General features: G+C 36.4%; 1 protein-coding gene across 2 annotated transcripts in view; it reads right to left on the reverse strand.

The window, feature by feature from the left end:
* Positions 1-5,396: 5,396 nt before the first annotated feature.
* The window catches only part of Nuak (Nuak family kinase 1), a 49,362-nt gene continuing 38,995 nt past the window's right edge, over positions 5,397-15,763 (reverse strand). The window contains exons 19-28 of one of the 2 annotated variants that reach the window (XM_089701033.1): positions 15,543-15,696; positions 15,096-15,242; positions 14,592-14,798; positions 13,998-14,057; positions 13,704-13,815; positions 13,188-13,285; positions 12,752-12,778; positions 12,075-12,154; positions 6,979-10,540; positions 5,397-6,591 (exon numbers count right to left, since the gene is read on the reverse strand). In XM_089701033.1, coding sequence (XP_089557159.1) covers positions 6,531-6,591; positions 6,979-10,540; positions 12,075-12,154; positions 12,752-12,778; positions 13,188-13,285; positions 13,704-13,815; positions 13,998-14,057; positions 14,592-14,798; positions 15,096-15,242; positions 15,543-15,696 — 4,508 coding nt within the window. In that variant the 3' untranslated portion in view covers positions 5,397-6,530. The remainder of the gene's footprint in view (positions 6,592-6,978; positions 10,541-12,074; positions 12,155-12,751; positions 12,779-13,187; positions 13,286-13,703; positions 13,816-13,997; positions 14,058-14,591; positions 14,799-15,095; positions 15,243-15,542; positions 15,697-15,763) is intronic. The other variant, XM_089701034.1, reaches the window with a different exon arrangement.

A 15,763-nucleotide genomic window follows, 5' to 3' on the forward strand; every position in this document is an offset into this window, starting at 1 on the left:
ATTAAGAAGAGCTGGAACGTCAACACATTTACACATTGTACATGTTAGGCCGGGAGATACTGACACAAAATTTCGGGTCATTTGTAACAGGATGGCGGTCTAGAGGGGTCTTAGTACGCAATGACAAAAAGAAAAATGATGGTCAGAACGCTGGTACCGGCGGACTAGTCGCGTGGGCGTTAGTCACACTCGTCGGATAAATAGCGAAAGTCCAACGATTTGTAACACAAAAATTTTAGAATTTACCGATAGCCCTTAAAAAAGATGTAGGCGGTAGTGTCATGCCATACAGTTACGATGTGACTTACAGTCCGCCATACCGACGTGAATGCGTTGATTTAAAAAAAACAATTCAACCATTTGTACCGGGCTCACTTTTGCACAGGTAACCATCGTCGTGCAGCCATTTACTAAAATCGCCATGCCATACTTTTCGGACGATTCCAAATGGTCGACATACCGCGGAAAATCTGCAAATTTTTGAATTTTTTTTTCTCGCCAAACGATTTGTACCACCCTACATTTTTTTTTCAACAACTCCTGAATGATTATAAATAGAAGTGTGATAATGCCTGTGGGAGGTGGCGAATGTGTATAAGATTTTTTTCTTATTGTAAGATTTTATTCGTAGTTTGAACGATTTGTAGCAGTATGGCACTAATTTTTCCCTCTATTAAAAGTATGGCAAATATAATAATGGTCACGTTGCACCATATACTTTCCAAAAATGCCGTACTGGTACAAATCGCCAATTCTTTTCATTTTTTTTTACGTCTTGGCTTAAGTCTTACAATCATCCGCCCCATGTTTGCAATCTGCGATATTTTTTTCTAGGTAGAATTGTATACAAACAAACAGAATATAATGATCCCATACTGTAAAAAATTATTTTACGTATTGTACAGTCGTATTTTTGAAACGTGACGAATAAATTAATTTTCAAGTATGGCAGCACTTTTTCCCCCTACTAGAAGTATGGCAAATATAATAATGGTCACATTTTATCAAATACTCTCCAAAAATCCAAATGCAATACTGGTACAAATTGTTTGGCGAAAAAAAATTTTTATTGCAGATTTTCGGCGGTATGGTGGCCATTTGGAATCGTCCGAAAAGTATGGCATGGTGATTTTCGTAAATGTCTGCACGATGATGATTACCTGTGCAAAAGTTAGCCTGGTACAAATGTTTGAATTGTTTTTTTTTTAATCAACGCATCGCGTCGGTATGGGGGGCTGTAAGTTACACCGGAAAAGTATGGCATGACACTACCGCCTACATCTTTTTTATGGGCTATCGGTGAATTCTAAAATTTTTGTGTTACAAATTGTTTGACTTTCGCTATTTATCCGACGAGTTCGACTAACGCCCACGTGACTAGTCCGCCGGTACCAGCGTTCTGAGTTCTGACCATCATTTTTCTTTTAGTCATTGCGTAATAAGACCTCTGTAGAACCGCCATTCTGTTACAAATGACCCGAAATTTTGTGTCAGTATCTCCCGGCCTATGTATGTGTCATATTTTGCAATTGTTTATAAATACAGGGTGATGTAATTGGTGTAGTACGAATATCTAAAAATCTATGAAGAATTTTGTGATACAGTAAATGGAAGAATTATAGACTATTTTACAGTATTTAATAAAATCATTTAATTTTTTGTTCATTTTCATTAGAAATGTCAATTTTTCTCACCAAGGTGGAAATTTGGATGATAAGGATCTTTTTAGAAAAATATAAATTTTGACTAAAATCGGCATTTTTTTTTTTCAAAAATCAAATTACTAATTAATAATCAGAGTTATCACATTATTAAAAAAAATAAGCCAAACTATACACAATTTTTACCTACTTGATGCAATCCTCAAAGATCATGGACATAGTGTATTGCGCCTTCCCCCATACCATCCAGAACTCAACCCAATAGAGTTACTATGGGGCATAATTAAAGGGAAAGTAGCATCACAAAATGTGAACTTTAACTTGAAAACTGTGGAAGAATTATTTAGAAAGGAAGCAAATGCTATTAGTCTGGATATGTTTAGTGACGTTTGGAGAAAGACGCGAGAACATGAGGAAAAATATTATATTCAATTAGAACCAAAAGTAGATAATAATTACACTGACTCATTTATAATAACATTAAGAAATTCCGACAACGAAACATCGAGTTCTTCGAGCGATGAAAGTTACAGTGAAGTAGAAGATTACGATTATGATTAAATAGATTCTTCTTCTTCTCTATAGATACTGCTTTCTGAATTGGTGGTAATTGTTAAAACTGTTAAACTGTTATGACGATTCAAAAGTGCTTCTAGAAGAAGTCTAATTGTATAAATGTTTGAGTTTGAGTTTAAAACCAATAGTGTGAAAATTATACAATAAACATGTAACACATATTTGTTAGCGCGTATTGGTAGGTATTACGTACTTACTACAAATATAATATTTCTTAGATATCTTTACTCGACCAAAGTCAGGAATTTAATTTTTATTTGATAATTGAATGATTATTAATACTTTTATCCAATTGATTATTATTAGAATAAATAATTAACTTCATAAATTGATTTACTTTTAAATTATAATTTTAATTGGTAAATTATGAGAGCTTTCATAAGTAATTATATTTGCATATATATATATCTACAACGCACCCATTTTACAATTCAAGTCTAAAATGAAACTAGATCGCATTTATTTTTGAACATACTGTAAGTGAAATTGCATAAGTGTGAGTACTGTGAACATGCCAGCTTTCCCTAATTTACCTATAGTAATCACAGAACAAATATACTCTAGGGAGGGTAGTAATTGTATACTCTTTGAGTCCGACATCTATTCATGTCAATGGCGCAGAAGGGATTGCATATCGATACTGTGCTAGGGATGCGCATGATTGGCGAAAAGGAAAATATTCAAATCAACAATATCCACAATATAGACAATATGGTATTATACCAAAGAATGTAGTATTTACCTTTTTTCTCAGTGACTAAGCTTATATATTTTTTTGTAGTTATTACAAAAATTAAGCGAATTAGAGTAATTTCGCTGAAATTTTAATGAAGTTACTTGAATATTACACTACATCACTAGTAGGCACGTATACATGTCATTGGCGCGAGAGAACATGCTTTTTTAGCCATTAATTAAGTTATTTTTTGTCATCAAATATTTGAATAACTACTTGGCAATTTTGTTTACTGTGTACAATTATGTAATAACTGGGGATTCAGTTCATAAACTGTATAAATAAAACACGTAAAAGTAAAGGTTTAATATGTTTATTTTGTATTTATCTATGATCTGTTTCTTGGCATGTATAGGTGTCGTTGGCGCACAGGGCACGATTGCGCATGACATCTATAGATGTCATTGGCGTTCAAAAGGTTAATATCAGAAAAAGTATCCATGAATTAAATATGTATTCCAATATTTTTAACTCAATTCATTTTTGGATTCAGTAATTCTCTAGTAGGTAATGCTTCCTATTTACGGAAAGCGCATAGGTTCGGGCTTATATTATCATAAACTGTAACTAAACTAACGATCCACAGGAAATCGACTTTCATCTGCCTATCAGATACTAGGCTAGAGTATGAATGAGTCTAAAGTTGCGGTCATATATTATCTATTTCTTTCCGTATCAGAGCTTATTTCGCACTAAAAGAGTTTGTACCACTGATAATGCAGTTTTAGGAAATATCTCATTCATAATAATTTACTTACTTAAAATAAAAATAAAATAAAATATAACTATTCAAATTATAACTATTCAAATGTATGTGTTGCATCATTACATTTAAGTGAATGATTACGCATAAAAAGTCTACACGACTAGTTAGGATGTAAATGTATAAAAAAAAATAAAATCATTCAAGTAAGTACCTTTGAGTTAAATCACAACTTGGTAACAAATTCATCTTTCTTCTGTAATTTAGATTCATCAGGGATACTTATGTGATATATTTAAGGACAGCGCTAGTCGTCCGCTAAACGGATGAATAAAATAAATTAGTTGTCCGATTACCGGATGAATAAAATAATTTAATCGTCCGATAATTCTTTAGAGAACTGCCGCACGTATTATAGGTTTTTTGTGGGGGGAGGAGAGGGGGGAGGAGGGCACACGTAGGTATTTGATTTTTTTTTGCGCGTCGACGGAGCCCCGCTTCGCGGGGCTCCTACTTCTGTGTAGTTTTTTTTTTTAAGAAACCTAACCTAACCTAACCTAAACTTGATTTTTTTTTGCGCGTCGACGGAGCCCCGCTTAGCGGGGCTCCTATTTCTGTGTAGTTTTTTTTTTTAAGAAACCTAACCTAACCTAACATAACGGCTAACCTAACCTAAACTTGATTTTTTTTCCGCGTCGACGGAGCCCCGCTTCGCGGGGCTCCTATTTCTGTGTAGTTTTTTTTAAGAAACCTAACCTAACCTAACCTAACCTAACCTAAAGGCTAACCTAACCTAAACCTAACCTAACGAATTGAGGGCGAATATCTCGGCCATTTTTGATTTTAGAGAAAAGTTGTTGCTATAAAACATGCTTATATTAGCGTAATCTTTACGATAAAACAATTATAAATAGGTGTTATAATGACACCAACTCCATCAAAAATTTTTTAAGTCCTGCGCCCACTTTGCTTTAGTCCAACCCAACTAGCTTTAGTGTTAAAAGGTTATCTAGTAATCCGAATCGATATCGATAATTTCGCTTCGCGGGGCTCCGTCGACGCGCAAAAAAAAATCAAGTTTAGGTTAGGTTAGCCGTTAGGTTAGGTTAGGTTTCTTAAAAAAAAACTACACAGAAATAGGAGCCCCGCGAAGCGGGGCTCCGTCGACGCGCAAAAAAAATCAAGTTTAGGTTAGGTTAGCCGTTAGGTTAGGTTTCTTAAAAAAAAAACTACATAGAAATAGGAGCCCCGCGAAGCGGGGCTCCGTCGACGCGCAAAAAAAATCAAGTTTAGGTTAGTTTAGCCGTTAGGTTAGGTTAGGTTAGGTTTCTTAAAAAAAAAACTACACAGAAATAGGAGCCACGCGAAGCGGGGCTCCGTCGACGCGCAAAAAAAAAATCAAATACCTACGTGTGCCCTCCTCCCCCCACAAAAAACCTATAATACGTGCGGCAGTTCTCTAAAGAAACCCCGATAACCTAACTATATAGATAAATAGATGTTATCGGACGATTAAATTATTTTATTCATCCGGTAATCGGACGACTAATTTATTTTATTCATCCGTTTAGCGGACGACTAGCTTTGTCCTTAAATTATATGAAGTGAACATGGTCTCAAAGGTATGTAAAAAAGTATTTAAAATAAAGGGCCAGGGCATTTTCCTCGTCTTAAGAAAAAACATGGAAGTTTTTCGGGTTGTTAGATAAATAAAAAACCATTATTTTTAACTATAATTTATTCACATTCAATACAAAACGCGCGTGATAGCAATTACAATATTATTCAATCACATTCTGAGTTCACATTAACTATGACACCGAACAATATTATTAATCACTACACACAAATAAATAGCTCGATACTAATGATTAAATTAATAAATAATTTTAATACGAATAAAAAAGATGAAATCATTATTGCTTATAAAACTTGGGCTTAAAATGATATAGTAAAACAATGAAATGGCAACAAATGAAGTTAAAACCTATATTATCATTCAAAATACTTCTGATCTGTCAACAAATAATATTATGTAGATTTAATAAAATTCGAGAACTTTAAATACCTGTAATACTTTTACGTTGTAAGAGTTTATTAATACAATTTATGTCTAAGAAAACTTTTTAACTAAGCACCATTCTATTCGATAACTGTTACATGACTTAGCAAACAATACTATCTGATAAATTATCAACATTTTAACTTAAGATTGACTCAGGGAAGCGCATAGTTATAAGTCAATTAATAGTAACTTAATTATTAAAATATATTGAGTAATAAATATATTTGTGCAAACACACAGTAAATCGTGTCATTTCATGTCTCTCAATAAAATGGACAAATCCAGTCGCTTTCGGTTTATAAAGGCACATAAGATTCAATTCACAATTAAACTGATTTCAATTCATATTATGGTTCAAGTTTCAACAATATTTGGCATTATATATTCATATAAAATTTTAATAAATATACAAAAAGTACATTTGGCGTTTTTTTGATTATTATTTTATCGCATATCGTTCGTAATATATATTAAAAAGCAAAAATGACAACATCACAGCTAAGATGATCAATGACGATAACACCTACCGAAATTTTACTCCTAATTTGCCACTAATGAGATTTTATGTGCATTAGTCTAAGTACAAACTATGCAAATGCAAGCAGACTACTCGATTGGCAAGATATCTCTACGCTCAACAACAGTACATTAGCAAGAAAACATAACGGAGATTCGTTTCAAATATCTAGACTTCAGTAGATTCGAACAAATAAAAATGGATAGAGTGAAAATGCTTATGTAAAGAGAAAAGCAACAAGTGCGGTGTAAATACATCGCTAGTAGCGCCTCTCAGTCGCCTTTCGCAGAGCGTTCTGTACCGTCGCCTTCGCTTTTAGGTGAGCCAGTGGATCTGAAATTAATTACACCAAAATCTTTATCACACCAGACGACGCGTGTTCATATATTATTGTGATATTATAAATGGTGTGCCCTATGTGAAAATAATACTCTATTCTTTTTAATTCTACTTAATTTTCTTGCGTTAATATGAAATTACAAACAGACTCATTTATAAAGTAATAGAAAAGTAGTGCTCGAATGATATATGTATATTAAATTTATCTACATGAGACGATTTGAGTTTCAAAATATTTATAAACATAACTGTCAATCTTGAAGCATTAGTGCTATAAAAATTTAATACAAAAGCATGAAGCGTGCACAAGAGTAAAATCTTTTTATTGGAAGAGTTATTCGAGATTATTTACGGTACATAAATAGATTACAATATACACACCTTGACAGCGAGTCCTTTTCTGGTTCGGGCTTTCTCGTGACACTGATCGAATATTTTCTTTGTCTAATTTTTTCAAGAATATTTTCTGGGCTCGGTTCTTTTTCGCTCTCTTTGAGTATTATTGCAGGGTTGCGGGTACGCTTAGGCCGATATGTGGCGTAGTTTCCGGGTGAATACATGGAATTTGTTCTGTTATATTTTTGCGGTTCTCTAAGTAAACTAAGACTAAGATTTTCTGTACCGTCTGAACTGTCCATAAGGGACTTCGTTCTCGAATATCTGTTCTGACTATAGGACAAAGGCTGATCGTAGTCGAGGTAGCTGCGTCCCCCTGAATATTTTCGAAGGTCATTCCTATCGAGAGATCTGTACGTGTCCACTTTATCATTTATTCCATCGTATCGTAAATTACTTCTAGTATTGACGGGCAAGTCAGCAAGGAGAGATTTATAGCGATCTGTCGACGGCGAGAGGTCGGACGCGACGGAATATCCAGGCGATAAGTCGTATGTACTGGGAGAGGTGGGAGAAACATCATATTTCGTTTCCGTAGGTTGCGAGTAAAGTCTCGCTACGGGATCATACTCAGTTGCACCTGGACCGACTAAATTACTTTTTCTTCTTTGTTTCTTTTCGTTAAATCTAGAATAAAAACTTTTCCTTCGTATTCTGTCCACAATATCCTCTTTTTCAGGGGTCGTGGAATCGTGGCTACGCAAAGGCCGTAGACTGCTAGGAGACAGGGGATTTTTGTCTTTAATTTCAGCACTTTGGTCTGATTTAACATCAGAATTAGAATATACTGATCTACTTCTAGATCTACTTCTACTGATAGTGTCGCTCAAGTCCAACTTTCCCGTTCCGTCTGATATCAATCCATTTTTCTCTTCTTCGTGAATTTTTCTGTTGCTTTCTTTGTCTAAAGAGGTGTCCATTATTTGAGGTTCTATCACAGGATTTGTAGGAACTATTTTTTTAACTCTAGGTAGTTTTGAAAAATCTAATTTTAATGAATTTCTAATATTCTTTCGACTCGATTCGTTTTCGATTTCATTTTTTAGCGGTTTTTCATCAATTTCTAATAAAATATCATTAACGTTGTCATTGTTTGCTTTACTATATTTGCTTTTTCGATTTAATCCATTTAATAACAGGGACGACGGCCTTCTTGCTTTTTCATTATCATTTTCTAAACAATCAGCATCTTTATTCAGTACATCGCATTCGTTTATCGTTAAGTTGTCTATTGACGGTTTTTCGGATACTACTGCTTTTGTAGATTTATCTTTTGCATCGAATTTTTTAAATAGTCCTAGTACTTTAGATACAGTTGTTTTATTCTGGGCGTTATTTTGATTCTCGAGAGCTGCAACATCAGTTATCGTAACGGCTCGCTTTATTAAGTTTGATTCAGTTGGAGGCTCTACTGGTACAGAATTTTCTCTTTGAGTCCTACTTAATTTTGAAGTTTCTTTTTTATTATCACTATTTGTTGAACTATTTTGACTTTTTTCTGGCGAGTTGGATTTTGATGAAGTAAATTTCTCTAGTTTATGACCTATAGATTGCAGCATTGATTTCTTTTTTGTAGCGGTTGTTGTTTTGGAACTATCTTCGGGAGTTTTATCTTTTTGTTTTTTCACGACCTTCTTTTTTTCAGAAGTGGATTTAGTATCATTTACATCTTGGTTATTTCCTAGGTCAGTCTTTGATTTTGATGAAACTTTTTTAATTATTTTCTTTTTCACGGTTACTTTTTTCTCGCTTTGTTCACTATCAGCGTTTTTAAGTTTTGAATCATCTTTTTTAATGGAATTATTTATAATTTTACTGTTTTTAGTTATTTCAGAATCTTTAATTATTGTTGAATTATTATTGCTGGTTTCCGATCCATTACTAATTATCTTTTGTTCGGCATTTTGTGACTTTTCCTTGTCTACAGAATTTACTATTTGATACTTCTTTAAAACTAGACTCGATGATGTACCATCAGTTGCACCATTCTTTTTTATAATCTCTCTATCTTTCGATTGGTCTTTATCGTTCACGCCTTCTTGAATTTTTCCAGATTGAACATTTGATGTAAGTGAAACTTTAGATTTTCTTGGTAATGTAATATTAAAACTAACTTCGATATCACTCTTCATTTCTGGACTTGCAGAATTTTCTTTCGAAGCAATATTCTTTGATTCGTCCTTTTTGGTGTCTTTAAGGAAACTTTTCTCTTGCGTTATAGTGCTATTAGGATAGCTTTTAGGCCTTAATAGCTTAGATTCACGCGGGGCTTGTTTATTGTCAATAGCGTCAATATCTTTATGATCTTTTTCGTCTACAATGTTTTTGGTCGTATTATCGAATGCGCTTACATTTTTCGCGGGATAACTCTTTGGTCTCACCAACTTTGTATCTTTGTTGTTAACGGCATCACCATCTTGTCCCGTAGTTTGTGGATCATCTAGTTCCTTTTTCGATAGTCGTTTATTAGATAGTGATGAAGAGTCACCGATGTTTTCTTTAATATTATCTAAAATAGGAAAGAAAGGAGTATTCGACCGGCTGCGATCTTTCCCCAACAATATTCCGGTGGGCGACAAACACTTTCGAAACGAATCATTTTCGAGAGAGTTATTTTGAGATTCTTTCACATCGGTCGAACCGTTGGCGACGTTTTCCGCACATTTGTTTTTCTTTTCTCTTATCTCTTTGAGTATCTTTTGCGTCTCCAACTCTTTTTCTTTTTTATGTTTAGCGTATAGACTCTCTTCCGGGGGAGATTCGAAGAAATCCGATCTGAGGAATCTAGATATTCTTTTCCTAGGTTGGTCGCCAGACAGCCTCATAGAGTGACGCCTAAAGCCTAACGACGAGGAGTTTCCTAAAGCGGGCGAGCCGTACGCCGCAATGTAGCTCGGGTCCGTGAGGATGCTGCCACCGTCCGTAGTGTAAGTTTCGTCCAATGAGCTCGTGCGGTCGGTCAGATATTTACGCAGCAGGGGGCGGTCGGGCGTGTCGCGCGCGCCCGACCGCGACCGGCTCGACTCCCGCAGAGACGAGTCCACTTTATTGGCGTAATCTCCGCTCGCATCCGAGGTGGGCGACGTGACTTCCCGCGTGGCGGACGAGCGGCGCCGCAGCCGGGGGAGCGTGCAGAAATGGGAAGCGGTAACTTCGGGCACGTCGTTATCTATGCTTTCCGGTTGCGGGGCCGGTTCGGATTCGGTCTCGGTGGTCGGTTCTGCGGTGGTTAGTTCTGTGGCGGGCTGGTCAGTAGGAGAGTCGCGGTCGGGCGCGTCGTTGGCGGAGTGCGTGCGGGCGGCGCGCGGGGGCGGTGCGGCGGGGGGCGGGGCGGACAGCGAGAGCGTGCGGCGCAGCTCCCGCGCGGCACGAGGCGGCAGGTGCGCGAGCAGCTCGCGCTGCAGGCGCCGCGACAGCGCCGGCGTGAGCCCCGACAGCGCGCGCATCTCGCGCTCCGAGAACTGTATCGAGCTCAAGTCCAGATCCGACAGGTCGAGCGCGCTGTCGTCCCGCTCGGCGCTCGCGCGCGTCTTGCCCTTCTTACTACCTGAAATTCAACAGGAAAACACACGATTTCGATCATGCATAACGCTCGGGGCGGTATGTTTATGTACAGTGCGAGGGCTGAGTCCTTTCGCGATTATTTTTTTATTTAAATTTTTATCATGTGAGAGGCGGGTTACCGATGCGGACGCATCGAAACTGGTTAGAGGTTAATGAAAAATTTTGAGACAAACGTTAGTGTTAGATCAAACTGAAAGCCGATGCAAACCAAAACACGAATATATGCATTAAAATGTTGCTTTAGAGTTCGATATAAAAAATGCGTTCTAAATTATTATTGTGCCATCAGCAGCGATTTACTTCAAACGTCGAATGCGTCTAATTCGGTGAACAGCCGCAGCGCGCGATGCGCAACACAAAACACATAAATGAAAAAAAATAAACATAATTTAGTACCTATTCCTGCGTGTCGTTTGTGGCGGGTTTGTGGTTGGCGCTGGTGCCGCTGTGGAGTGTAGATTTGGTCGGAGCATGCAGTGTAACGCGCAACCCAACTGCAACCACACCAACACAACCTCACTACCGCGTGTCTGCCGGCGGCCAAGTGCCCCCCTCCCCCCTCTCTCCCCCCTCCCCGCGACCCCCGCTCGCCCCGCCCCCAAAGGCTCTCAAGTCGAAACATCAAGTGCTACCACATCCACTATCTACACATATATGGCGTGATAACAAATAAGAACATATGAATCAGTGTCAGTCAGTTTTAATCGTCGCTGTTTGTAACACATTATAAAATTTTGTCTATGCGATGATTCCCTCGTTTGACTGTAGCGGGTCGGACGACCCGTATAGAATGTAATCGATGCATTTCATGCAAATTGTAACTACAAAAGTACACGATAATCTAGAGCAACGCAACATTTTCCTGCTATTGTTAGCGGGTAGGAGAAAAAACCTGCACAAAGAATGCAAATTGTAATACATCAAAACACTACAGTGCAAAACGTTAAAATCAAAATGTTATTAATAATTTAAGTAAAACAACACATAAAATATAACAGACTGTTCTACAAATGTAATTAATTAATTTGTATAATAGTCTATTATATCATGTAAATTGAACATTAATAGAAAACCAAAACGTGGAAAACGCTACTAATATCCGATATATCGCGGTCTCGTTTTAATCGTTCCGTATGAATGGATGATGTCGATCGTTAATTGATTAAATATAAGCTAGCTGTCTTGTGAGTGGTAGCCGTGCCACCTAGCTACTTGTGATGCGCTAACTTTTACCGATAATCAAAATTTATTCATGCTAAATTCAGACTCGAATTTTCACTAATTATTATCGAAAAGAAAATTTCAATTAAAAAAAATTCCAAACATTCTCAAACATTGTAAAATCTCTATAAAAAAGTTCCAATGAAAAAATTTTGAGCTCAAGCGTGTATGTGCAATGTAATGTCTGTACACTATAATGACGCAAGCGTGCGAGACCGGTCGCTACTGCATATTATGCGGTATATCGGCAACGTTTTCCCGTGCTACAAGCGGATGCAGTGTGCGGGCGCACTCACCTCGCGGCACGGGCGCGCGCGACTTGCTGAACATCGAGTCGAACGGGGACTGCATGTCGCGGGACGACCAACCTTCGCGCCTACAACATAAGGGTTATATTGCTGTAACATGGTTCCGTACACTTTTAGATGCAACTTAAATAGGATAATATACATTGACCACATGATAATATCATCAATATACACACATTTATGAGAATTATATGCTATATGAAAACTTTATAGCAAGAGGACCAGATTTTGATTATCGATAGAAAATATCGGTCTGACAATGCCACCTACAAATTTTTTTTTTCCGATATTAAATATTCAATATAAAATTATTAAATCGATCAGTTGCATAGATCTTAATATTTATTTCATAAAGCGATACAGATCTTGTCTCTGTGCCAATATTGAATACACAAAATAAATAATTGAAACTCTCTTAAAATTTACACATTTTCATTTACTTCATATTTAAATACAAAGACGGCACATTATTATTTTATATTTCCTTTTCCACTATTTCGAAGACCTTTATATCACTATCGAATATTCCCTAATAATAAATACTTACGTCTCTGAAATGCTTCTCTTATTTTCCGTATACCTATGTGTGCTGCATGAAATGATAGTTAATAATAAAATATTGAACGAAACCATAATAAATAGTTATTGGGATGACATATACTTACATGAAATGCCTCCGTGGTAAGTGAGGGCTGCATGCGAAAAACAAATGTCATTAATTAATTATAAGTATTAGAAAAAAAAAAACAATGGATTTAGCAAGCAAATATCAAACTGAAATTGTCCCAAAAAACACATTAATAAATTAATTCATGAAAAATGTGATTAGTATGTTGTAAGGGTAAAAAGTAAAAACTCTATTAGTACCGTAAGTGATTATTTTAAACTAGATTTTATGAAATCAATTAAAATGTTTGAAAATAATCAAACACATAGTTAAGATAAAACAAAAAGAAAAAAAAATCCCACATATTATCATATTATTAAAACAATGACGTATGTCATATTAATAGCCCCAAATGTATAAGAATTGAGGTAAATGAAAGTTCAAATAAAATAAAAATTAATTAATTCATGTTATGCTATAAAAATAATATTTACCTGTTAAAGAACGGTGTATGCAAGTTGTTGAAAAGTGAGTGCGGGTGTTGGAAGCCCGTGCCCTCTTCGCCATTTAAGCGCTGAGTTAGCGCACGCACCTGCAAATTATTTGTTCAAAATAAATACTTTTCCATTTGAACATGAGTTTTACTTAAATAATATTATATATGAATATTTTTGATGTTGAATAAAAACTGACAGAAGAGATTGGGAACCTTTGCAAAGTTAACCTAAAAAATGTTTGCTAGCTGAACTGAATAACTCAATTCTATGTGATATTAGAACCGGGCAATGTATTTTGATAATAATAGAACTTTAGAAACAGACTTAGGGTACGTTCAGTCGCAAATATAAAACGTGAAACGTGACACGTGGAGGATATGGTAAGATTTCCACAGAAACACTATTTTAAATAAGTATTTTACATAACAATAATTTCTATAAAGGCAAAGTTGTGTACAAGTAAATAAATAAATAAAAGTTTGACACTACAGTTGTAAGTAAACAAATATTTACCCTGTGCAATAGAGTGGAGAACAGATTCTCAGCGGTGAGCAAGTGGAAGCCCTCGTCCTCTTCGTCCTCCTCGCCTGAGCTCACAGACTCCGCGCGAGCCAAACGGCTCGATCTGGAACATTTATAATTTATATTCATTGATATGAATTAACCACTTATTTTATTTGCAACCACATCCTATGATATTTCGTGTGAATAAAATCTTTTAAAATCCTATTTGAAAAAGTTTAGTTTTCTAAAGCGATATTTTTATATTCTTACATTTCCAATTATATGTTAGTGCTTAGAGCTTACCTCAATCTATGCATATGTGTATCATCTTCTTCTTCAGATTCACCACCGCTAACTAGGCTACTGTAAAGTAAAAATTGTATAGTTCAATTTATTATCTTTCTTTTTCATGAACATAGCTCAATTTTAATTAAAAAGAATCAAATATGTAGCTTGAAAAAATCACTAGAAGCATACGGACAGAGGCACAGATGGAAAATAGAAATCATTCTTTCGTAGTCGCAATTTCATTTCTGTGCTCGCAACATTACCACACAAATTGCGTTTCACTATCTTGCCATGACCAAATCCGTTTTTCCATGCTTTGTTCAAATATACCATATCACAACTTCTGGTTCAAATAATAATACACAAATCTTGGTTCAAATAATGTATAAAGTACAACATATTTTCATTTAAAAGTTAAATTTGTCATTTTACAGGAATATTTTTTTTTATCTTTTTATGTAATACATATTACGAAAGCGCGTGAATTTCGCAGTGTTTCGTAGCCCTTACCTTCCACAGCGATGGAGATTATGAACTCCATAGCTCGCACATTTTCATTACCCTTTGCTCCCCTCCCCCTACTTCTCTTACAGGCAATTAGGCACATACCTAATACGTCGCGGTGTTATCCTCGCAGTATGCGCGAGCGGCGATCGTGGAGCCGACTCTGGCTCGAGACTGCGCTGGCGCGGAGTCACATAGCCCTTGCCCTCCACCGCTATGGGGATTATGAACTCGCGGGCCGATTTCTTTATCGGCTCGCCGCTGCTAGGGCTGGCCTCGCTTGTTCCGGTAGATTCAGTGGATGCTAGACGCCTGTTAGTAACGAGTTGGTATTTTTTAAATATCAATACAATTATTTACAAAATGATTTAGGATTACAATATAGTAAATAAAAAAAGATTAAAGAATGATGATTAATTAATTTGTACACGTTGAATTAAATGTTTTAATGACATGACGATGTTTAATTTTTTACAAGAAAGTAAAAATTATAACATCGTTTTTTACTATCTTCAAAAAATAGTATAGCATAAATATATAACGAAACCTTTAAAACAATCACATTAAATAAAACTCAAACAATATAAGGACAGTAATTAATTAAAGTACCTTAGCGGTGTATGCAAGCGCGGTGCGGGCTTATGGGCAGCGGGCGCGGGCGCAGGCGGTGTGAGGACAGGCGCGGGGCCCGGGGGCGGGGACGTAGCGTCTTCTGGCGCCATGCTGATTGGTATGATGCGCTCCACTGATACGCCCCTGTTAAATTACATACAAATATAAATTATACGTAGTAAAAATTAAATGGTTGGGCATGGTTATATTTACTTTAGATATAGTTAAATAATCTAGCTATAGAACAGGGAAGTTTAAATAGCGATCACATTAAACACTTGTAATATATTCAATATTTGTGAAAGTTAATAAAAATAAAACCTTTCTTAATTTATTTCAGAAACAAGGTACACTTTATAAGACCAGCGCGCGTGGAAGACAGCGGCGAAGCTAGTGACGTCACGCCCACTGACTATATTTCAACAATGACGTCACCAAACTCACCTATTGCGATGGTCCTCAACACGATGATGTGCCTCTGTCCTGAACAGCTTGCCCTCATTGCGCGGCGGTGCGGCAGCGGGCGGTGTTGATGGTGGTGACGCGAGTGACGTCACACCCGCTGATGACGAACGCCCGTATGGTACTGGCGGTTTGCCTGGACGTTAAAATACGTATTTATTAAACGTGTTTAACGTGTTAAGACGTATAACCTTTTAAAAAGT

Source organism: Colias philodice, chromosome 11, assembly GCF_061535455.1.
Source record: "Colias philodice isolate Cphi_HAF_F1 chromosome 11, ilColPhil1 Martin Lab GWU primary, whole genome shotgun sequence".
Lineage (NCBI taxonomy): Eukaryota > Metazoa > Arthropoda > Insecta > Lepidoptera > Pieridae > Colias > Colias philodice.